This window comes from Bipolaris maydis (assembly GCF_028858645.1).
Source record: "Bipolaris maydis strain C4 unplaced genomic scaffold PSV08scaffold_6, whole genome shotgun sequence".
Lineage (NCBI taxonomy): Eukaryota > Fungi > Ascomycota > Dothideomycetes > Pleosporales > Pleosporaceae > Bipolaris > Bipolaris maydis.
In genome coordinates, this window is record NW_027093862.1 from 1 (window position 1) to 24118 (window position 24118).

At 45.8% G+C, this 24118-nt stretch overlaps 8 protein-coding genes across 8 annotated transcripts; 4 read left to right on the forward strand and 4 right to left on the reverse strand.

Annotated features, from left to right (window-relative positions):
* Positions 1-4514: 4514 nt before the first annotated feature.
* PSV08DRAFT_179432 (uncharacterized protein) lies at positions 4515-5824 on the forward strand (the record flags this gene model as incomplete). The annotated part of the gene is made up of 4 exons (XM_014219562.1): positions 4515-4539; positions 4815-5035; positions 5099-5582; positions 5607-5824. 4 exons carry the CDS (start codon positions 4515-4517, stop codon positions 5822-5824), a joined length of 948 nt encoding a protein of 315 aa, XP_014075037.1.
* A 1180-nt stretch (positions 5825-7004) lies between these two features.
* PSV08DRAFT_178896 (uncharacterized protein) lies at positions 7005-8272 on the reverse strand (the record flags this gene model as incomplete). The annotated part of the gene is made up of 4 exons (XM_014219563.1): positions 7005-7459; positions 7609-7801; positions 7859-7922; positions 7983-8272. The coding sequence occupies 4 exons, from the start codon at positions 8270-8272 to the stop codon at positions 7005-7007; spliced, it is 1002 nt and encodes a 333-aa protein (XP_014075038.1).
* Positions 8273-9188: 916 nt separating this feature from the next.
* Positions 9189-9880, forward strand: PSV08DRAFT_178494 (RmlC-like cupin domain-containing protein; the record flags this gene model as incomplete). Its single annotated transcript, XM_014219564.2, has 2 exons — positions 9189-9431; positions 9479-9880. The coding sequence occupies 2 exons, from the start codon at positions 9189-9191 to the stop codon at positions 9878-9880; spliced, it is 645 nt and encodes a 214-aa protein (XP_014075039.2).
* Positions 9881-10135: 255 nt separating this feature from the next.
* On the reverse strand, positions 10136-11779 carry PSV08DRAFT_389087 (MFS general substrate transporter; the record flags this gene model as incomplete). The annotated part of the gene is made up of 6 exons (XM_014219565.2): positions 10136-10556; positions 10616-11011; positions 11069-11193; positions 11247-11378; positions 11439-11536; positions 11590-11779. The coding sequence occupies 6 exons, from the start codon at positions 11777-11779 to the stop codon at positions 10136-10138; spliced, it is 1362 nt and encodes a 453-aa protein (XP_014075040.2).
* Positions 11780-13421: 1642 nt separating this feature from the next.
* PSV08DRAFT_246610 (uncharacterized protein) lies at positions 13422-14515 on the reverse strand (the record flags this gene model as incomplete). Its single annotated transcript, XM_014219566.1, has 3 exons — positions 13422-14069; positions 14120-14186; positions 14241-14515. 3 exons carry the CDS (start codon positions 14513-14515, stop codon positions 13422-13424), a joined length of 990 nt encoding a protein of 329 aa, XP_014075041.1.
* A 1812-nt stretch (positions 14516-16327) lies between these two features.
* Positions 16328-17995, forward strand: PSV08DRAFT_350655 (major facilitator superfamily domain-containing protein; the record flags this gene model as incomplete). The annotated part of the gene is made up of 6 exons (XM_014219567.2): positions 16328-16463; positions 16511-16608; positions 16663-16794; positions 16851-16975; positions 17025-17447; positions 17503-17995. 6 exons carry the CDS (start codon positions 16328-16330, stop codon positions 17993-17995), a joined length of 1407 nt encoding a protein of 468 aa, XP_014075042.2.
* A 1228-nt stretch (positions 17996-19223) lies between these two features.
* PSV08DRAFT_370504 (cytochrome P450) lies at positions 19224-20928 on the forward strand (the record flags this gene model as incomplete). Its single annotated transcript, XM_066093193.1, has 7 exons — positions 19224-19300; positions 19349-19394; positions 19476-19601; positions 19746-20006; positions 20053-20373; positions 20507-20673; positions 20757-20928. 7 exons carry the CDS (start codon positions 19224-19226, stop codon positions 20926-20928), a joined length of 1170 nt encoding a protein of 389 aa, XP_065949168.1.
* Positions 20929-22504: 1576 nt separating this feature from the next.
* Positions 22505-23887, reverse strand: PSV08DRAFT_246612 (carbohydrate-binding module family 6 protein; the record flags this gene model as incomplete). Its single annotated transcript, XM_014219570.1, has 1 exon — positions 22505-23887. The coding sequence occupies one exon, from the start codon at positions 23885-23887 to the stop codon at positions 22505-22507; it is 1383 nt and encodes a 460-aa protein (XP_014075045.1).
* Positions 23888-24118: the final 231 nt, after the last annotated feature.

Here is a 24118-nt window from a genome sequence, read left to right on the forward strand (position 1 = left end):
TAGCTGTGGTGCTTGAATTTAAGGCTGCAGTCAAAGTATATACCTAGCCATCTAACTAGCTCCTTAGACTGTACTATTTCCTGATTAGGTAGAGTAAGTACTCTAGCTTGATCCTTTCTAGATCTTGTCCAGTTTACTAGTTCAGTCTTTGAGCTATCGAACTGGATAGCTGACTCCCCTGCTAGTCTGAATAGATTCTGAATCTCCTTTTCTAGTAGCTTGATATTCCTTCTTACTGACGTAGTTGATATAGAGATCTGGAGGTCGTCTATATAAGAGGAGGAGTAGATATTCGCATTAGTCTGAATCGCCTTAAATAGTGGCTTTGAGTAGATCAGAAACAGGATAGGCGAGGCTGGGCTTCCTTGAGGGGTACCTGTCGAGATCTCCTGCGGCTCCTCAGTCTGTCCGTCAAAGGACAGCTGCAGTACTCTGTCCTCTAGGAAGGACTTTGTCCAGGCTAGTAGGCAGCAGGGGAGGCCTTGATCTCTCATGCCTTCAAGGAGCTTGTTTTTTGAGACATGATCGAAGGCTCCTTTAATATCAAGAAAGATAGTAGTAGTAATCTTCTGCTTTCTTTTCTGCTGCTGTATATTGTTATAGAAGAGTAGCGCAGCGTCGATAGCGGATTTCTTCAGTCTTCCTCCTAGTTGAGAGGGGTGGAGTAGATCTGTTGTTTCCGCTAGTGCGCCTAGTCTTCTAGCTACTAGTCTTTCTAGTACTTTGCCTAGGCAGTTTAGGAGTGAGATAACTCTATAGGCCTTAGGGATCGAGTAGTTAGGCTTGCTTGGCTTCTTTAGGATAACTCCCTTTGCTTTTCTCCAGCACCTTGGGTGGTAGCCTAGATTGAAGAAGGTGGAGTATATCCTAAATAGGGCTTCTGACTGCGCTAGGTAGGCCTTTTGGATCACCTCCTGGCTGATCAGATCAGGCCCTGGTGAGGTAGCCTTCACCTTGCAGCAGGCAAAGGAGAGTTCGTCCTTTGTTAGAGTAGGCCAGGTCCACTTGCTGTCTCCCCTGTAGGTGTGGAAGGAGGGGGTGGCTGTCGTAGGAGGCTGAGGAAAGAGATCCTCTCTAAAAGCCTTGCATTTCTCAGTAAACGTCTCCCTACCTTTAATAGTAGGTATTTGAGTACTAAGGTTATCTTTAGTGTATGCTAGTGCTTTAAAGATCTCTTTTGGTGAGTCTTTTCGAAGGAAGGCCTCCCAGTGGCTTTGCTTAGCTCGTTGAATAGCTTTTAAGTATCCATTTTTCGTACGTAGATACTCTCTTTTCCACTGGTAGAGAGAGCTATTATTTTCCTTTTCTACCTCCTTCTTGTAGGCTCTATAGGCTCTACTTAGTTCTCTCCTACGGCTATCTAGCTCGCTAGTCCACCAGGGCTTTGTCTTTGGCTTTAGGTTGACTAGTGGAGTTGACTTTTCTAGTGCGCTCTGTATAGCCTTCGTAAGATCTTCTCCTAGCTTATCTAGCTTAGTTTCTAGCGCGATATTTTGTCCTAGAATAAGCTTTCTTGAGGTGTAGTTTGAATAAGGAGGTAGTGTCGACAGTCGCTTTTCTAGATCTAGGGCTTTGATCTCCTGTCCTAGCGTCTCCTTGAAAATCGTCCAGTCCGTTCGTTTAGTATTATACTGTTTTGGCTGGCTAGGCAGCTGGCTAGGCAGCTGACTGGGTAGCTGGCTAGTAGTATAGGTACTAAATAGTATTGCGTGGTGATCAGATCCTACTTTAGGTATAGTCTGCCAGTCCTGGATACTAGCAGCTATATTATTGGTTGCAAAAGTAAGATCTAGTACGCTCTCTTTCCGCATATGAGACCTAAAGAAGGTGCCTACCCCTAGAGTATTTAGTAGAGTGAGATTTTGCGCGTCTATCCAATCTACTAGCTCCTCCGCTAGTGTACTAGGGCTGCGCTCCTCTAGGCTCCACCTAGGATGGTGGGTGTTGAAGTCTCCTAGGATGATTGACTGAGGTTGTAGAGTCTCCTGTAGGAGGCGCCTCTGGATTGTCGTCTTATTTTGGCCTTCTAGAAGGCTTTTCTCGTTATAAATGTTATATATATAGAAGTTAGAAGTAGAGGCTAGTACTTTAATAGCTAGAAAGTCGTTATCGTTGCTAATAAAAGGAATAACCTCTACTTCTAGATCTTTCCTAATATAGAAGAGTACTCTAGGCCTTAAGGAGGAGTCCTCTAGGGTAGGTAGTATCTGAGTAAAGTTCTGGTGAGCGATAGATCTAGTGCTTGAGTAGGAGGATCTCTTGAGTAGCCAGGGCTCCTGTACTGCGACGATTTTGGCGTCTACTTTAATAGCTAGGTCTAGCGCGCTCTCAGTAGCAGAACTACTTCTATTAACATTTATTTGTAGGATCTTTAACATCCTAGTTAGTAGGGCCTGTCCTAGTAGTCCTAGCTATAAGAATATCGCAGCTAGAGCTATTTGCCGCGTGAGGCTTACTGCAGTTAACGCACTTAAAGATAGTGTGTACGCAGGCTTTGCCTTTTATAGGGCAGGAGTTGCATCTATGTAGGCTAGTGTGGTGAGCCTCACTGCAAATCTGACAGGCTACTCTACTACATCTAGTCTCAAGGTGGCCAAAACCTTGGCATTTAGAGCACTGCTTTAAGTTGTTAATAACTCGTAGCTTCTCTGCTCTCAGGCTCTCTCCGAGAATATAGAGCTTTCCTCTAATAGCCTTTAGAGCCTCCTCTTCAGTTGCGAAGGCGACGCAGGCGGAGCCATAGCTCTGCTGTCCTCTCTTAGCCTCAGGAGTGAGCCAGAAAGGGGTGCCTACTACTTTGAGGCCTTTGTTAAAGGTCTCAATCTCCTCCTTGATTACCTCTAGGCCGTGGTTAGTAGGTAGTCTATGGACGACTACTTTGAACCACGAGGTAATGGGCTGAGCTACCTTGAAGGCTACTAGATCCTTCCAGATACTCTGGTTTTCTAGCAGGTAGTTGGCTGTAAAGGCAGGTGTAGTAGTGACTACCTTATTCCCTTTTGAGGATAGCGTGACTGAGGCGACTACAGGCGATTGCACCCCTCCTTTTAAGGTGAAGGCTTGGTTGAAGGCATTTCTTAGCCTGAGGGCGTCAAAGGCAGCAGGGCCTCCTTGGTTGACTAGGACTAGCTGCCTCTCCTTTAGGCTAGGCTTAGCCTTTTGAGGTGCCTTCTTCTGCACAGTAGTCCACTGTTGCTCCTTATTTGCTGTTGCAGCTGCGGCGTACGATATAGGCTGCGTAGGAGCAGCTGTCTGTCTATTACCCTGCTGGTTTGGTTGTGCAGGGGTAGGTTTGTCGAGGCGGCGAACCTTGTCTCTTAGCTCCTTAGAGACGTTTGAAAGCGAGGAGATCTGATCTCCTAGAATTGCTGCGTTCTTCTTATTAACTCGGCCTGTCTCAGTGTAGTCTCTAAAGACTTCTACTAGGTCGAGCAGGCTAGTCTGCTGTGAGGGGTTGCTTTCAGCTAGACTAGCTGCTTGGACTACTAGGTTTCTAGCTATCTCGAGGGCCTCTTCTACTGTCGTAGCCCTAGGTGTTTTGTTTTGGCTAGCGAAAGGATTCCTTAGTGTTGAGCCAATAAAAGGCGAGAAGTTGCTTCTAGTGCGGGTGTGTGTGGGTCTATTAGGCTCGGCAGGTAGGTCATCTACTGTAGAGGGGGGTGTGCTATCCCTAGGGCGCGAGGATTCCTGAGTCCCTTGGGTTCTTTGTACTTCTACTACGATTGTGTCCATCTCGTCGATCTCCTGAGTGTAGCTAGTAGCGCTCATCTTTGATCTTCTACTAGCCTCTTCTAGGCTAGTAGTAGAGGCTGATCTTTTCTTCTTATTCTGCTCTATACTAGAGCTTCGCTCTATGTCCTGCTGGACTCGAGCTTCTAGATCGCTACCTTCGAGTTCTACCTGATCTCTCTGAGTTGGCATTAATCTAGATGGTCTGTGCGCTGAAAATTTTTCTTGAGGTTTGTAAGATAGCTGTAGGGAGACGAGTACTTTCCTCTACTGCGCGACAGCGCGCTAGATGCACGCTTTAGAAGTAGTTGCAAACGATTTTTTATAAGAGATTTGTATATATTTAGCTAATATTACACCTATTCTAGAAAACTCGAAGTTGGTGTGGTGACACTCACGGTTTTAGTAGCGGCTATAATACTAGTGTTTTCCAAGCAACCGAGCAGGCCCTTGGCGACAACGCCCTACGTAAGTTTGCGGAATTACTATAGCACGATAGGCCGGCCTTTAATATAGAACGTCTATTAATCTGCTAACCACTACGTACTGCTAGTAATACTGCTAGGCGTACGTAGGGCGATAAACTTGGCGTATGCGAGCAAGCTTAGCATAGTGCTCATTAGGCTATACGAGCCGTCTACTAGATAGCGAGTAGCTGCTCAAGACAGCTGTCTATCTCTGCAGCACCCTCCTCAAGCTGCTTCTCTGCTGTAATAAACAGCTCTAGCACGTTGTGATATACTTATTTTCATGTAAAAAAATCATATTTGTTGCCATAGATGCCAATGAATAATTGGATTGTTTTTGAGCGTATTTTATTGTTGAGGCCAGGGGCCCATGCGTAGCATAAGTGGCAGGTCATCTCCGAGCCGGAGTACTTGTGACCGGCTTATAAAAACCTTATTAGAAACACTAATATACTCGTCGGAGGAGTTAAAACACTTTTCGGACACCAAGCGAGGCATTTTTAAACGCTAGTATATAAATTACATCGTAACATCCGGTTTTTATATTCCTTACGTTGTTTTTTCCATCATTACTTCTACCTTTAATAAGTAGCCAAATTTCTAAGAGATAGGCCATAGCTGCATACGTGGAGCCCACTCTCAGAGGGCTAGAACTCTTTATTAATTGCGTATTCAAACCTCTAATTACCGCCCCTCTTCTCAGCATTCTACTATATTCCCTAAAAGATACAGGGAAATACGCAGAAGAAACAATGATTTTCTCACGCCTTATCAACAAACACAGTCTAATGTGGACACTAAGTTTTCTCACTACCGTGGGCATAATAAGAAAAGCTAACGTAGCTCTTAACTCATAGGCTACAAACAACTAGCAGATAAGAGCAGGTCATAGTTAGGATTAGCCCTTGGAAATCGCAGTCGTCACTAGAGGATGCAACAGAATCGGCAGAGCCATTGCAGAGGCTCTAACTCGACATAGAATTTGCGTGGCAGTGCTTAACGTGCAGGCGCCCCCCAAGGCTTTCAAATCTAATAGCCTGCTAACATACTTTCGATGCGATATCTCCAGCCCTATAGCAATAGCAGAAACGGCCGACAAAATTCGGAACAGTCTCGGCCATCCTTCAATTCTCGTCAACAATGCTGGTATCGTGCATAGCGCTCACACAATACTAAGAACTCTAAGTAAGTTTCTTAGTCGCATTTTCGATACAAATATCCTTTCACACTGGCGGCTTATCCAGCAGTTTGTCCTAGACATGGTAGCGAAAAATAAAGGCCATATTGTGTCAGTAGCAAGCATTGCCTCATATTTAACGAGCGCAGCAAATGTAGACTATGCTACAACTAAAGCTGCAGCACTAGCATTCCATGAGGGTCTTACAAGTGAATTAAAGATCTAGTATGAAGCATCAGGCGTTAAGACTACAATTGTGCATCCAAGTTGGGTACGCACACCAGCAGTTAAAGAGGGGGTATTAAGCAGTGGTCAGGACGCGAAGATTCTTGAGGATTTTCTACTACCAGAAGAGGTAGCTGAATTTATTATAAGGCAGATAATTAGCAGGCGCGGTGCGCATATTTTTATCCCTAGTTTCGGGGCGCCTATTTCAGGGCTTAGAGGTTAGCCAAATTGGATCCAAGAGTTTGTTAGAGATGTTATAGGAAAGATAATTGTTCTTACTAGCCCATCAATGGTCGATTACTAATGAACATAGGATGTTCATTATCTTGTTCAAAATAGAAAAACCCGGCCTATACGACAAGGCCCCGTATCGTAGATTTACTCATTTTGTTATGTAAACAAATCAAACCCCCTTGTTTGAATTTATTGCAAATCCCAGACAGATAATACGGACTATCAAGTACGCTAGAAGATACAAACTCTTACCCTAGAGGTAGAGGAAGAGTGTTAAAAGAAACAACAGAAAGGATCTTTCCCCTAGTAATGACGGTGAAGTGGTTGAGAAACCACTTAGGATACTCACTAAAAGATATAATCATCATGGAGCGAAATTATGTGACCTGGGGGAGAGGCTCTTTCGAATATTTTTTGTAACTGTTGGAGATCTAAGCTACTTAGCTAATCTCCAATAGCAGCTAGAATCTTTCTATCTATAAAGATCACGCAATCTACCACTTAATAGATTCTTCTAGAATCTAATTTAGCTAATATATATAGTATTAGAATAGCTTGAAGATAGAGGCAAAGCAGACGACAAGAGTAAACAACAAGATCAGACGACAATCACCATATAGATCACTAGTTCAATTAACCTAACCTATCTCCCTCTAGTTTTTTCTATCTAGAATCTATTAATCACGCTGCCTTCAATTCTATAAAAATAAGCAGCATCCCCGAGCTGCGTACGCGCCGGAGCAGTCTATACAATCACTAGCGAGATCTTTGTAAAGACCTAGCGCGTATTAAGGGCTAGTTTAAGCTAGTTTAGAATACAAACGTAAAGTATAGTTATAACGGCACAGTTCCTGCTACTATCTATATCGAAGTAGTTTCTAACCTAGGGTATAATCTAGCTTAGTAGAAAGCTATTACTATAAAAGTCTAATATGTATATTAGCTTATTTAGTGGATTTTTCATATATTTTTATAATGCCTATGGACATTCTATTAGTTTCTTAGCTCGTTTATATTCAACTCTCTATTATATACCTTTAAGTGACCTATCTACTAGACATTATCTATAATATCATATAATACTATTTTCTCTCTAGTAAGTGTAAGAGAATAGAGAACACATAGATTGCGAGTAACTCTTAAGCCTAAACTTCTACTGGAGAAGAAATCTAAATATTCTTGTACAAATTCCCAATAAGAAGTGATCTATCCTGCGCCGCATGCGAAGTCTCATACATCTTGTTCTTCTTATCATACCAATCCATAACGTTATAAGTTTTTCCCTCCGCATCAGTAATCTCCGTGTCATCACTCGGACGCAAAAAGTACGTCACTGAGTATCTGTCCGAGTGTGTCAGAGGAAGAACGCGGTGTACGGCTGAGCGCAGCCTATCGTTCGTCAAGAAGCGAAGTGCGTCGGCCACATTCACAACAGCGCATCCGGGACGCGGCTCTACATATTGCCACTCAAATTCGTCTGCACCAGGGCCGACAGGTGTCATCACTTGCAAGCCCCACTGAGGAGCGAAGACGAGCGTCAGGGTACCGTAGTCGGTGTGCATGTTGTGGCCTACATTGCCTCCAGTAGGGTCCATGGGGATACTGTGCAGAAAATTAAGTTTAGCTCGGCATCAATTTGAAGCAGTGCCTTATAAGGCGCTTTGCCTTGGATATTAGAGGGTGCTGACTTACTTCAATCAAGTCAGTAATATGCTCGAAGAACGTGCAGAACAAGATTTAGACAACTCACCTAGTGAAGACATGCAAGCGCACTCTTTGAAGGGCAATCATTCCGATGAAAGCGGTTGAGGCTCCGATCGCCCGTCATGCCTAGAGCATTCGATATGCGATCAAGCATGATCTTTGTCATGTAATGGCATTGTGTTTGGAATTTTTCAAAAGTCTCGTAGTTTTGCTCAACGACAGGTGCAAGACCCCACCGACTTTGCATCTCAAAGCGGCCAGTCTAGAGCCGAGGTTAGGGCTGTGAGTGCATACTAGATCATGGAGGCCTGTAACGTACCTTCAAAACCTCCCATCCATCTCGCCCACCATGTGTTCCAGCTTGAGATCCAATTGGCTTGTATCTAGATATTATACTAAGTACGCAAAAATAGACGGTTATTATGAGACTGTGCATTACTGACCCATGCGATGCCATACTAATGGCCAAATATTTCCGCTTCACGGATTCGGGTTGAGCAAACCAGGCCCTCATAGCCAAATTTACACCATCAAGATTATCCAGCATCGTTGCTGAGTACTGATCTGAAATATCTAGATAGAAGAAGCCGACATTCTCACACGCTGCCATAAGCTTGCTGATTTGTTCTGGGTTACGGTCCAGTAGTTTAGAAAACGTGATAGTATCAAGCTTTGCTAGAGGTTCATAGCTTCTGGGAGTAAACTCGATGCTTTCTCCGTCAATAACAGCCATGGTTGAGCAGGGCAGTATTATATGTATCAGGAGGAGTCAAAAGATCTCAAAGAAGTGGAGAGATTGGATGAAGCTGTAATGACGAGAGTTCAGAGAGTGACTCCAGCATTTTTATATCTTACGGCGTGCAGTGCCGGTGGGATTTCTTGGCTTATCTCTCCAGTGCATACCCGGTTCTTAGCCCTGTATACATTGGTGTTAGGTATTCTGATTATCCAATATTCTACTTGACATACTACCCCACAGGCTCTGGCTAAGGCTGCCTGCAGAGATAACTAAGGCCCAGCGATCGTGAGTTTCTCTTTGATCTGAACTGCGGGCCTGATCGTGGTTCATTTCTTGCTGCAACCCAGAGTGATTTAACCGATAATCAAGGAAAAGACAACTATCGTTCTGGCCCCCCAGCCACAGGCCGACCATTGGCGCTCAGGGGATGGTACGTAGGATTTCATCGTCGATGCGATCTCAAAGACCCACTTGAATATACACCATAACCCTCAACTAGCCTACTATAGCGCCTCTACTTTCACTTGCTGCTTATATTGCTCACTACGACTAGAGCATGACATGCTGATTCTTGTATACCCGGAAGGAACATGCACATCCGGATACGGCCCATTCTCCGCAAACGCTTAAGCGTTGACTATTCATGGCTCTATAGCTGTTAGACTAACATTTTGCCAAATATGCACTATCCAAATCACTCCCGAAAGCTCAACTCCGGCCGATGCAGCTGCCGGTACCGGTGAAGGCGGCCTGCCGCACCCTTTCTTGCTTCTCGTGCATTTGGCCGGATCAGAACGCATCTCCTCTTAGAATATAACGCTCAGAGCAGAGTATTTAAATAGGTCCTGACCTTGAAGTACCTTATCGTTCAGTATCACGCCGTTCAAATCTCAATTCACCACTTTGCATCATGCTTCAAACTTCACTTACAATCACCTCGCCAGTAAACCAATTTGAGAAGCTGGTAACTGCCTTGAAAGATGCCCTTGGTTCGTCGGGATTGACATCTGAGGACATTGACATTAAACTACTCAACCGTTTGATGCAAGATTATCGAAGCAATGAAGATGAGTGGAGGAGGTTTGCTCTTGTGGATCCAAACAGCGGCTACACACGAAACTTGGTAGATCAGGGCAACGGAAAGAGTAATCTCGTGAGTGCACCTGATGGCCGCCTACATATCCCAGCCTGACCAAGTAGCTTCTGCTTGTCTGGGCGCCTGGCAAAGGTAGTCTCATACACAGCCACAGCAACGCACACTGCCTAATGAAGATCCTTTACGGTCAGCTCACTGAGACGCGCTATGAGTTTCCAGGTAAGGCAAACTCACCTGAAGATCACGCGAGTATGACTACGATATCGGAGAAGGTACATGTCGAGGATCAGGTGGCTTACATGAACGATGATCTCGGTGTCCACAAGATGTGGAACAACGGTATCGACTATGCCGTTTCTTTGCATTTGTACACTCCTCCGAATATTGTCAGGCACGGGTGTTTCATCTTCGATGAAGCGACTGGAGAGAGAACGCATGTCCAAACCTTTGAAAACTTTTCTTTTCGCGGGAAGCGGAGGATTTCTGCCGCTACGTTAGCACCTTAGCTTGTTTATTAGAAAGAACAGCGTAGAATACTAGCTCATTTTTCACTTTGAATCATCGTGTAATGTAATCAATGTTATGTGAAATCTTACACAAAAGTGTGATGTCCACCAAAAGTATCACTGATAGCGTCTCAGCATGTTATCCCTAGATCAACCTTGTTCACATTTAAGAAATGAAATAGACTGTTCTAGAACCCCGGGATACTGTGCGTGTCAGTCGTTTATTCTGTATCAGTGGATTGCCGAAGGGCTTTCTCAAACGCTCAATTTTCTCCTTCGAAGGCCAATAGCTCCCACAGTCGCTGCAGTCATCGTTGTGCCCAGCAGAATGATGAGAGTGCGCCACTTTCCAGCACCGTAGCTGTAGTCTATTTCGGTAGACTCAGAGCTCTGGAGGACTGCTGAAGCGATATAGCCTGAAACGACACCCACAACACCTCTGGTGAATAACAGCACTCCAGAGACGAGAAGTTCTTCAGCTGGACGGTTGGGGTCGTTCACGACTATAGCGGCCATATGGCTTCGCAAAACCATGAAGCTGAATGCAAATGCACCGAACAAAAGCGATACAATCACCATGGTCCAGTAGGCTTTACCCAAACCCCAAACGACAAGCACCGCGAAGGCACTGACGAGAGTACTGAGAAGCATCGGTACTAGAGGTCCAATTTTGTCCCTTTGTGCTCCAGTTAGTGGCTTGCTGGCATACGCTATGTCGATGGATTTTTCACTTACGTGAGGGCTCCGAGCGAGACTTGACCAATGATTCCAGACAAAGACAAGTACGTGACCAGTAATGCTGCTTTTGTAGAGTCAACACCAAGATCTGTTGCATAGCTTGGAAGATAGTTTGCTGGGAGATTGTTCGCCAGACTCTGAACAGCCATTGAGGATACGAACAGCCAAAAGTATAGGCTTTTAAAAGGCTTGAGTGTGAGCTCTTGTTTATGAGCGCCAACCACCACGCCTACACCGTGTGGGCGGCGAGGACGTATAAAAACTATGCCCAGCGAAATTGTGACTGCGATGAACACCGTCCATCCGATCAGCGTTGTACGCGGTCCATATTGGTCCAGAAGTCGAGCGAATATAGGGGAGAGCGCAGACGAGGCAATGTTTGCGGAACCAAAACTTTGATAGTCAGTAAGATACTTTTACGTGGTCATCAAAGACTTGGTGGCTACCTACAAAATACCATTGGCAAGTCCGCGACGCTTCAGGAACCATTCGTCGACGAAACTAATGCAAGGCGCAAACAAAAGCCCACTTGAAAGGCCATACATCATTCCTTGAGTCATGATGACCTGTAAAGCCTAGAACGAACATAAGTTGAGCAAATGCATCGCAATGTGTGCCTGCCACATACTGTAGTAGAGAAGGCAGCTCCCAAACAAGAAGCCACAACTAAAGTCATTCCCGTCCACATCATGTGGGGTCTGAATTGAGAATATCTACCAATCAGGGGCAGCAGGAAAGGTGACAATGATTGAAGAATTCCCTGAAATTGTCAGCTTATCCTAAGTTGCTGACGGTGTGATTTGAGTTGGGTGTTCCTTACAACAACGAGAAGACCAATAGAGGCGACGAGCTGGTTGCCTTCAAACGGTGGATTGTTGAAATAGTATTCGCGAAAGACACCCTGAGTGGCGCCAAAGCCTTTGACGAGTTAATTTGAGATATTGAGTAGGCAGAAACGTTGCAAAGCGCACCCCATGTGGCCATGGATATGGCAGAGACAGCAACTAGACAAACCCAGGCAGATCTGCCTCGATCTCGCGGTGGCAGCCCTTCCTCATCGCTGTGGTGTGCCCTTTCAGGTGAAAGAGAGGTTCTTGGTAAAGCCGATACATCGGGGCCTTGTGCATCCTTTTCGAATGCATGGTCTGCTGTCAAAGCCATATGAGCAGTGACTACAATTGAAGAAGTGTACAATTTACAAACGTAGCCTGACGAGCTAGTGACAGTGGCAAACTGGCCTGTATGATTCAGAACAGCTTACTTTATTAGCCAGCGGTGGACGAGTCAGTAAGATTGCCGAGTCGAAATCGCACTTCACGCAGTCGCAACGAATGAGTGTCCCTAGCGGTACGCACAGGTGCTAGACTCAGGCGTGCAGCGCTCCTAGGCCGCCCCCTTGCTTACCGCGTTGCTCTACGCCTCATCACTGGACATAGCTACAGGTTGTGCTTGCATACTGGATCTGTGCACACCCCCAAAAGCGGTTGTTTCCGCTCTTGGCACAGGCAAGACGTTGCCAACATTGTTATGTTGTTCAATCTACGGCACACATACCCGGCCATGCCCATGTCGCCCCACGGAACGCTAAGGTAACGATCCGTTCCGCTGGAAACTGTCCAGAAGCACCGTCCTTGTACTCTAGTGCATACTAATAATGCAAAATCTACTTTTCAAAGCTACAAAATCCGACAGCATCATGGTAGAAGTACATACCCTTGAGTATGCTATATTCGCGACATGAGTAGCAGCAACCAGCCACTTGGTCGCTGGCGTTAAACTGAGCTTGAAGATATCCATGCTTGGGATCTATGGGCTAAGAGCGCACAGCATCGGAATCGAAAAGGATTTAGAGGACGCGTGGGCGACAAGCCGGCCGCGACAAGCCGACTGCGAGTAGCCGTGGTATCTGCTTCCGGGTCTGACTAACTGGTTGTCCGGCACGAACATCTTATGCATGTTCATCGACGATCGTTTTCGTTCGGCACGGCTAGCCCGTGCCGCGCACCATGTCACGAGACAAGGGAAATTTCACATACTGCTCCTACTCATGTGTTTGATCTGGTAATGGGAGTGGCTACCTTGAATGGAAGGATCACACTAATCCCAAAGTAGAAGGTAGTAGTGCGGATCAATGCGGTCAGCTAGTACAGGCGTTTTTGGTCTCTTCATGGCTAGAACCTCAGTCAATGTCCAACATGTGGATCGTGTTCCGAGCTGATTCATGCATTGAATCTTCCGCTCCTCGTTGTCCGCCTGATTGTGGGTCCTCCAATACTAAGTGGCTAACGAATGGCAGTTTCCCCCAATCACATCAGCTATAATGTATATCACTCAGCCAAATTCCAGTAAACAAGCTAGCGCTATCTAAACAACGCTGACATATAGCTCAAACAGCCATTTATAAACAGAAATTTGGCTAAACTACTGTTAATATATCAGCCTAAGTCGGTGCTGCTGCTGCCTGTAAAGATGAAGTCGCAATCGTTAGTAACTGTGCGGTAAATGGACTAACATATTGCAGGACTGAAATTCGGCTGCAGTAGGGTAGAAGACTTCAATATGGCCTTTCTACTGATGTGTTTTCAGTATGGGGGAGAAAAATCTAGAAAGCAAAGACCAGTAATACAACATGATAGCAATCATTCTCTCAAGCATAATTGAGAAATGCTCACCTGCACAAAATCGCGAAAAGTACAGGGCACAAGAGATTGTTTTTTTATAGAAAAAAATGTGTTCGTTACTCTGAATTATACCCAAGTACCACACAGAATCTGATAAACGCCAAAAACAGGAAACTGCAATCTTATGGAGCCACGACCAACTCATCCATCATTCCACCAGTCAAGACGGTCTCCGTGCGTTGGACCTCGTGAGACTGCTTGTACGTCTCATACTTGCGTAGATACCACTTCTTCGCATCCGTCTTCACGTCATCGCTGTCGCGGAATTCTGTCCTGTCACTAGCGCGAAGGAAGTATGAGATGGAAGAACGGTCGACGCCCTCGATTTGTACCGCACGATGAAGGGCAGAGCGCAGACGCCTTCCTGACAAGAAACGGAGTGTATCACCAACGTTGATAATAGCATGGCCTGGCTTTGGCTCCACCCATTCCCAATCTCCACTGTCTGGCGAGAGAGCTTGCAGACCCCATTGTGGGGCAAATAGCAATGTCAAAGAACCAATGTCGGTATGCATGTTCTGACCCACACCTGCTTGGGATATAGTGGCCGCCGGGTAGTGGAGAAAGTATAGAGTGCTCTTGGATGGCTCGTCATCCCTGTGATAGTTGTGCAAGCTCTCCTCATCCTTCAGGCCAAGTCCGCTGGAAATGCAGTCAAGCAGGTTCTTGAGGATGTAGTGCGATGCCGCGGAGAAATCGTCAAAGATTCGCTGGTGAGAGGTGACCACCGGAGGGAGGCCCCATCTGCCCTTCAGTTCACAGTGGCCGATCTATCTGAATGTTAGCATTAAGCCGCAACGTTGGCCGTATTGAAACTCACCTTGAGAGCTTCCCATCCATCTTTGGTGTTCTCGCTAATACCAGATTGAACACCAATTGGTTTGTAGCTATTGAACATGAGTTAGCCTAGTTCCACCACAATAAAATAACAGAATTCGTACCCGTGAGCATTCGAGATAGTTGGTGTCTTCATCTTGGTGGATACTGGTTGCTTGAACCAGTCTTTCATGAGAATTCGTAGGTCTTTCAGATCCTGCATCATGTTGCCAGCTTCATTGGACGTGAGGTCCAGGTAGAAGAAGCCATAGTGCTCGCAGGCTGAGATTAGATTCTCCATCTCTGACTCGCTCCTATCAAGCAGTTCTGAAAATTTGATAGTCTTGAGCTGAGCAACGGCGGCACCCTTTGGGATACCTTCAATATCGAGGAAAGGCATGTTGGCAAAATGTGTAAAGATGACTTGATAGAGGTGTATGGTTGCAAGATTATGGATTCAAATGTGAGAAGTCGATAACTTGTGCTGTTGAGTATTACACAGAGAATTGAGTGGTATTTATACTACTATTAACCAATACTACTCAGCAGGATGTCGTTGCTTGACACTAGCTCAGTGATCAGTAACCCATCGATTTCACCATAGACATTCTGATCGTGAAGCTTTTGATGAGTTCGAACAATCTGAGAACATTCAGTCAGATCGTAAGGCGTTTCATTTGCAATATCGCCAGCGTTAGCTATTTCTTGGTTCTCCACAATCCATCCTTCAGCCGCAACGAGGAAGTTACGCCTTCGGGCATTATTCCCAAACCGGAACCAAGAAGCACGCCATCGCTGACCATGACCTTGTTAGAAACAAGGAATTCTTGCTGACCAGTTATTGCCAACCCATGTATGTCAGCGTTTTACCAAGAGAAGGTCGTCACTGCAGTTCAAAGTTGCGTAGACAACGCAAGAAAACGAGCCAATAAACCGCACAGAAAAGTCCATTCACGCATAAAAGAATATCACACAATAAGCAAAATCGCTAAAGGGTGGTGATGCTTTAGGGGAAAAGAAATGTACATCTGGGTTGAACCATGGGGTGCCTATTATAGTGGATCAAGATAATTCTCTCGCCCGATGATTCGCGGTAAAATTGAATATGAAGTATGAGAGAACAAAGACCACATAGCCACGTGATACGTCAGCGGATCATTATTTGGATGCATCTACTCAGCCGCATACACAATAGCATAAACACGTCAGATTCCTGAGAGGACGGGTTAGCCTAAGCTGTCAGCAACCAAAGCTGAAATATGGGTCGATGCACCACAAGAGTCATCAACTATCTGCTCTACGCATCGTGCTTCATTGTAAGACACGTAGCAGCCTGATTTTGACCTAGACACAGATCCATCTTTGATCGGCCCAGATCTGATCGGAGACTCGGTAGCGGAAGCGCGGGCCTTGTGCGGGCCGTGCATCGACGTGACCTGGAGTGTTACCCTGGAACCACCTATTGAGAGGGAATTTAACACTCTTCTAGCTGCAATGGGCTAATGCCATAGTTTCTATTGAGAAGGGCGGTTGCATGCTGGGGCGCCTTGCAGCGGATGCATTCCAAACAGGCTGCGACTAACCCGAACCGAACCGCCAAACCCACCCCTATCCACAGTTTTGACAAGGGTCCAGTACCCCATCTTAGCTGAAAGACTCAAATTGGGGATACCTTCCCTTTGCGACGCGCTTTGTCTTGCACACACGATTTTGAATCGGCGATGAAGTTGGAAGTTTTTTTTCATCCGGCCCCACAGTCTCTATACACACAAGTACCGGCTGCCATGCATAGTGCATATGCGCCGAGTTTCACATAACAAAGTCTCTTTCATCGATGGAGTAGCGAGGATCGGCCAAGACCGAGCGATCTGTAATGCCTGTATGTACTTCTTCAGGAAAGGACCATATAGAGTTGCCAAGAGTGGTTCACGCGCACGCCATTTCCGTTCACTCTCCGCCATTCCCTCACTTGGATCGAAAGAAACCATCGTTCCTGTGAATCGAAGCTTAGACATTGAGGGTTTTTACCCTTGTAAAAGGACAATATGTTTGCCTTGGAAGAAGCGTGGAGGCACAGTAAGATTGCAAATGTTGTGATCGAAATTTGGCCCAGCAATCGCAGTTGAGGTTATAATGATACCCATGACCGATCCCACTATTTACATAGAACCAATGCCCGAGAATGTTCTTTTCTCAACATCAAACATCGGCAATGCTATTCAACAGTGTTTTTAAAAAGTCTGAGATGGGCGAGAAAAGCTCATCGCACCGAGTCCACCCTATTGACAGAGGAATAAAGGCGTGGACCTTCCTGGCTGCAGCTTCGGCAACGAATATCATAACCTATGGTGAGCATCTGTGATCTCAGAAAAATGGGAAGATCTGACTCTGTAAGGATTTTCTTCTACCTTTGGTGTTTTCCGCGAATACTACTTCCGACATGCTCCTTTTCAAGGCAGTCAGGAGGTTGCTTACGTGGGTCCTGTTGGTCTTGTGAGTCTCTTTTGTTATGATTTTAAGCCTTGAAATGACTGATTGTGTAAACAGGGTTTGATCCAAGGACTTTCCCCGCTGCTGGTATACTTTTGCAGCAAGTATCCTACCAAAGTGACGCTCTTGCTGTGGTCTGGTGCTTTGTTAATTGCAGCATCTTCGATTGGAGCAGCATTTGCTACGACTGTAAGCAGTCGGCTCATAACTTCAATTATGTTCAATGACTAATCAAAAGACCATAGCCAGCACAATTGATCCTGACGCTCGGTGTCCTGTATGGCTTCGGTGGCAGCTTCATCTTTGCTCCAGCCATAGTCCTGATAGACGGCTGGTTTGTGGAGAAAAGGACATTGGCCAATGGCATTTTGTAAGTCTCGAGCAAATCAATTTGTGTTTACAATTCTAACATAAACCAGCTTCTCCGCCAGCAGCCTCGCGCCAGCAGTTCTCTCACCTCTATTCTCACTCACACTATATCGCTACTCTCCCAAGGTTACTCTTATAGGATGGGCAGTATTCTGCGCATTCCTGTCTCTAATATCCTTGCCTTTCATCCAATCGCGTCAGCATGCCCAGGAACCTACCATTTTAACAGAATCCTCGACGCCTGATAGTGACATTGATAAGAAAAAGAGCACAGCGTATCGTTTCTGGACACAGCCTTTATTCTACATCGTCTGTTTGACAACAATCTCACAAGGTCTCGCGCATTTTCTTCCAGCGTTGTACATCCCTACGTTCGCCACTGACTTCGGCGCCTCGCAACGCAATGCCTCGCTACTCATCACCTACTTTAACATAGTCTGTATCTTTGCGCAGCCTCTCTACGGCCACCTAGTGTAAGCAATCGTGCAATGTTTTATAACGATTCTCCATTCAGCTAACACAAATCAGTGACCGTATCGGACCACTCTACCCACTTTTGATTACCACTATCGTAGCATCTGTCTCTATCCTCACTATCTGGGGCTCAGCAAAGTCATACCCACCTCTCGTTGCAGTAATGATTCTCTTTGGAGCCTCGTCTGGCGCATTTGTGGTGCTACGTAGCAGCTTTGCAACACAGATTGTGCTCCGGAACAAGGCGTACAGTAAGACTACATCGGATCTGGAAAAGCGAAAAAACGAATCACTCATCTCGGGTATTCTAATGTCGATCCGTGGAGTTGCAACGATCGCGTCAGGGTTCGTGGGGAGAGCGCTTGTTCAGGGGAGTGAAGACATACCTCTTGGATCAGGATACGGTGCGGGCAAGTGGAAGTCATTCATTTTCTTCACGGGTATCATCATGGGAGCAGCCAGCTTGGGCAGTGTGGGCTTGATCAGGCCTGCAAGGGTGCCAGAGCGTAACCTGAGGGGCCCCGACGACGAGGTTCTTTCATCGTAGGAAATCTTTTCGAAAGGAACCAAAAGTAGGGGTTTTTGAGGGTGGGACTTTGAGAACGAAAATGGACAGAGTGGAGAAGTCATGGATATTGTGGGAGGGACGGGTTTGTAGCTTCTACTAACGCTATGTTTTAGATACACGATAGTTGCTAAGTGCACGACTAGATAGTTTTGATGAGTTGTTTACATAGAAAAGTATTCATATCCTTCTGGCAATACTCAAATCTGCATGATATTATTATTTTACCTTAGCAAAGGCTGATTTAATAAGAACCTTTTGGTATACAAAGTGGTAAAAGTGGGTACCAAATATAGGCTTTTATAGAATAGCCTTTCTTTTCTTATATTTCTTCTTTTAGAGTTTAGGTTGATATAAACTCGTTCAAAGTCCTCTTCCCCTATAACAAAGAAGAAGTCGCACTTTAGGTAGGATACACATGGGCCAATTACCTGGCACTTCGTCTAGTGAACTATAAATATTAATGCATACATATAGATATCTCTAGGCCTTCAACCATCTCGTCACTCTCGGAGGATAGGATCTGTCTTATCACTTTTCACAGTAACGGTGTCGACGACTAACCTTTGATGTTAGCGTAGATAGAATAGTATAGACTTGAACTCTATATCATGCGTAGCTATCTCCTACCTCGGGTATTTCATGTGCAATATATCTACTATCATCCTACAGATAAAACCCCGCACTAAGCCGGGGAAAGGAAGCGTGCTCTATTTATCCATCTTCTATTTATGATTTTAGCAATCCATTATCCGAGGCATGTACAAAATAGCATTGCCTAATGGATATGTCTAGCTTAATATCGTTCCAGTGCACTGTACTAGAGCCAAGGTCACTCTATTCCAGATCTGGTGTCACTTATGTTCTATCAGTTCAAGAAGGCTGCTTTGCCAAGTGAGAACAATCGCTATCGATGATCCTTCCGCTGCCCATTACGTGCTTGCTTCTCTTATTGTTCAAAACTAAGTGCAAAAGGGCTTGAACTAAGAGCGTAAAACAACTAGCCTCGGATCATCAACCTGAATTAAACATTAGTGATGTACTCTTTTATTTTTGCTACTTTTTTTTCGAAATGCTACTGACATACAATGGGTGACGGTGGTAGCATCTGCAGTGCGTTAATATTTCCTTGCCCAAGGGCATGTTGCTCTCAACACAATACAATCTCCAAGTCTTCGATCTGCAATCGCCGACATATATCTGTTCTTAGATGTCTATTTATTTTTTGGGCAGTGAATCCCGCAACTTGTTCCTCAATTCTTTACGTAAATATCCAGGCCCTAAGCTGTGGGCCGTTTCTCAGATACCATTCTCTGTCACCTAGACATCTGGAAGGAGCCACAAGAGACTTTTGGAACTACACTTAGAGTATGGAGAGATTGTCTGATTGTCCCCAAATCACATCAGCTTCAGTTACCCTGAAGCATGGGAAGATGTAATTGGTCACCGCAAGGGCAGGTAGGAGGACAATGGCAAGGATCCGGACTTCTGGCGTGGCGAGGACGTGTTCACGCTTGTTGGATCAAACCGGGAAAGACACAGCCGCTTAAGCATGATTATTTCCTACAGATTCTCGGCTCAGGCCATGGTTGATCAACAATACATCTTCCAAAAATACGCGTCTCTGTTGCTGGACAAGCTACACAAGGCTTGCGCTTTAGATCCTGTCTAACTGACGTCCTATTAAAACTGGACCACCTTCGACATGACTGGTGACTTAATCGTTGGCGAGCCTTTCAGGTGCCTTGATGAAATGAGGTATCATCCATGGGTCAAGCTGATCTTCATGTATACCAAGGGCATTGCGATATCCACTGCTATTATTCGGTTCCCATTCGCCAATACTCTTATCCAGTTGATGACACAATATCCAGTTCACCGAGATATGGAAGCCCACCACGACTTCACTGTAGCACAGGTTGCTGAGCGTATGGCCCACAAGAATCCTCGCCCGGATTTTATTGAACCGATGATCCGAGCACACGAAGAAAACGTACGAAAAAATAGAGCTAATTACAAAATTTTCCTCCTCAATGTAGGAAGTGACTATGACAGAAATTCATGCGAATGCTCACAACCTCATTGTTGGCGGATCCGAAAAGACAGCTACCAGGTTGAGTGATGTTACATATCTCCTTGCAACCCATAGAGATAACCTACAGAAGATGTACGAAGAGCTGAAGGCAACATTCAAACATGAAGATGAAATCAAGGTGGTTAGTTTAAACAAACTTGAGTACATGTTTGCAGTTTTGCACAAGGGGCTTCGCATCTCCCCTGCAGTACCGGGGATGATTCCTCGCAAAACACCACCAGAAGGTATTCAGATCGGCAGGGAGTTTGTGCCTGGCAATTTTTGTGTTCCAGTTTCCTCATACGCCCTGCTTTTGCTTCGCATATTCTGAGATAGATGTGTGCACATCGCCAGCACTCAAGCCCTCATTATACGTCCTACGCCCTCAAACCGTCGTCCATCGACCAATCTATAAATAGACAATCGTCGGCGTATGGCAATATCCCATGTTCCATAATCGCAATTATTTCAGAGATCCCGAATTGTTTGTCCCTAAACAGTGGACCGGAAATGAGCGATACCAAAATGACAGAAGGCAGGCCTGTCAGTCATTCGCAGTTAGGCCGCTCAACTGCATTGGAAAGAAGCAGGTGAAAATTTTACTCAAACATGTTTCTTCTACAATTAAGCATCACCGGAAGAATTAGTCTTAATTGTCTTAGATACTAGCCTCGCCGATGCGGAAGTGCGACTTGTGATGGCAAGGCTTGTTTGGAACTTCGACCTCGAGATTGATCCCCAAAGCAAGCATTGGATGGAGCAAAACAGAGTCCACTTTCTCTGGCAGAAACCCGAACTGTTCATTCGACTGATTCCTCGGAAATGGGAGACTATGGTCTGATTTCTTTTCCTTTTGGGTTGCCAGGATGGGTTTAAATTGCGAGATCAAGCAACTTTCCCAATTTATATAACCAGATCTGTAGATGGCTGTGTGCGACATGATCCTGTGGCTTTATCGTAATAGACAAGGCTATTTACGAAGAACCAGGTATCACCATACTTCACCTATAAGAATATGTAGAGAGACCAAGCGTATTCGAATAGACTCCCAAGTCCCTGCAGGTACAGCTGCCGAGAGTGATATTGTTACTAAGGAGAGAAGATCATCTTCGCACTCACTCGGTATCGAAGGCTAGAAGTATGACATCCAGGTAAATTGCATCTCTCCCTCAGCTGGCAGGGAGTTGACGAAAGGTATCCTGCCATGGGAGGTGATCAAGAGCGGCAAGCCAGAATACGTGGCTGCCGTGGTGCTGCTTCTGTTTGAGAAGTTCCCTTAAGAGATGCTGGATCTTCGAATCTGGTCGTGGTTGGGAGGCTCGCACTCGCTTCCAACGATCGGACAAAATTGACTTCCCTTTCGACCAGACTCTCACGCCTGAAGCGGTGTTGAAATCTGAGCATACCATTCTTGCTTTCACAATAACCAAGTCCATCAACCCCGAGAAAACCTCCGAAACTCACCAAAATATCATAGCCAACATCAAGAGGCAGCGATCATCGATGATGGTTGCTATAGAAGGCAACAAGTATCTGAAGGCCATCAAGTCTTTAAGAAACGCCAGTCAGAACAGTCACCCTACCCTATTCCACCGCGACCGACGGTAATACTCAACGCATAGGCATTAATTTTGACAGGAGGCTTCTCGCTTTATTCTACTAGACATGCAAGACATCCTTTTTAAGCTTCAGTTTTCTGCAAATGTTCTAAGCTGGCCTCTTAGGGTTGCCGGGGTGACTGCTGATCTATGCAATAGCCTCGGAAGCGACAACTTCTGGCCTCATGTAGTGAGACTAATCGTACCGAGGAAAAGATCATAAGATGGTCTGCCTCGATAATAAGGGCTTTTTATAGGAAAATTATGGTGAGGTGCTAAAACCGGGAATGCGGGGTACGCATGGTTCGATTGTAGGTGGATGGCTTTCTTCGTCACTTGCTCGTCATTGGCTTTTGGCGGTACCCATTTCGGGGTTACAGAAGAGGTGGCTTCGACGTTCATAAGGCTAGCATCGGCGAGCTTGCGGATGGGCTCGACTTTCGTGGGAGTTAGGACGTTCTGTTCAATGTTTTGTAGGCCATCCCATACAGCCAATTTCATAAGACCAGATAGTAAGATATTACTGCCTTCTATCCAGGCCCAACTCTCTGCTGTAAGAGCTTTTGATCAGAGAATAAAGCAGGGATTAATAAGAGCATTGAGGTGTCTGATTAGTATGTAGTTGGTCTTATGTTTACTCTAAGAAATATCTACTTGTGCAGCCTTACCTTCAATACTACTAGGGGAATGTTTGGGTTTTACCTGAGTCTATTGCACAGTGCTTGCAAACATAGGACATATAATACCAGATAAATTTAATATACGGTACTCATACGCACGATAGAATTTATCTACTGTACAGATACTACTATAAATTGGCTATTGTGAAAACTTCCACCAATTGAAGTTGAAAAGGCTGCCACTGCCGCTCCCGGTGAACAAAAAGTACAAGTCTTGAGTGCCCGTAGCGCCGCTAATAGGGCAGGTGACCGTAGTCCAAGTCTGCCAAGCGCCCGTTCCAGAAACAGTACATGTGCCGACAAGTGTACCAGTCGTGCTGCTCAGACGCAGCTCAATCTTGCCACCACTGGCCCCCGACGCGACTCTTGCGCTGAAGGACTTGGCGCCGGTGCCAAATGAGACGCCCTTGACTTTGATGTAATCTCCATTGTTGATGGAAGTTACATCAATTCCGCCTTCGCTGCAGACTTCGGTTTCTACACCCGACTCCCAGGCAATCATCTCAGCCTCCTGTTGCACGTAGGGGTTAACGGTACCGATTTGGGGCGGGCCGCTCTTTGTCATTGTAAGTGTAGGGATGGTACCGTCGGCATTGTATACGAAGCGTTCTACGCATACCGATCTTGTATAACCGCTTCCCCCAGGAAGGGCACCGTTATGGTAGAAAAAGTATGAGTTACCTTTGAAATCGACAACGCCAGGATGGTTTGTGAAGCTCGCACCCGCTGTTGCCATGACGAGTCCGCGATAGGTCCAGGGGCCAGTGGGGCTAGTGCTGGCGGAGTAACGAATATCCTCGGAGCAGCAGTTGGCTGCGTAAATCATGTAGTAAAGCCCGCCGCGCTTGTAGAACCATGGTCCTTCCTCATATGCAGTGGCCCTTGTGCCCTTAGACCTAGGGCCAAATCCAGCAGTCGTGAGCTGAACTTTGTTGACACTTCCGCTGTAGGATATCATGTCTTGATTTAGTTTTACATAGGAGAGACCTGGATTTCCCCAGTATAGGTACGCCTGGCCATTGTCGTCTATGAAGACAGTGGGGTCGATCTCGTTATTGTCAACCAATGGCTTGCCGATCGCGTCACGGTATGGTCCGGTGATATTATCAGCAACGCCTACGCCAATAGCCATGCTTCCAGTGGTGCGCCGCATTGGGGCGTAGAAGTAAAACTTTCCATTGCGTTGGATAATCTGCCCAGCCCATGCATTTGCATTGGTCCAGCTGAATGTTTTCAAACTCATTGGCGACCCGTGATCCTGCCAATTTGCCATGTCCGCCGTTGAATAGAGGTGCCAGTCCTTCATGTTGAACGTTGTAGATCCGTCTTCGTCATGGCCAGTAACGACATAGACACGGTCGTTGTAGACAAGAGGCGCTGGGTCCGTAGTGTAGATCGTTTGGACGATAGGATTGTCAGCTCTCACTAACCCAACCCTGTTGAGTAGTGTTCCGAAATACAGCACAGTGGGAAGCAAGGCAGCAAGGCCCCCAAATAACGTCCCAGGGTTTGAAGCTACCATGACGCGATGGTAAATAGAATCACGATGGTATTGGAAATCGAATTGGCACGTCAAAAGAAAATGGGATTGACTAGAAAGGATCGTGTAGAGCACACTCATACCTTTCTGTCCTATATATACGGCGGAATTTGACTACCTACTACTATAGACAGTTCCTCCGTCGTAATATGAGACCAGCGCACTAACCGTGTTTGCCCATTCTCGAGATTAAGCAGTGCATCGTTTCTTCCG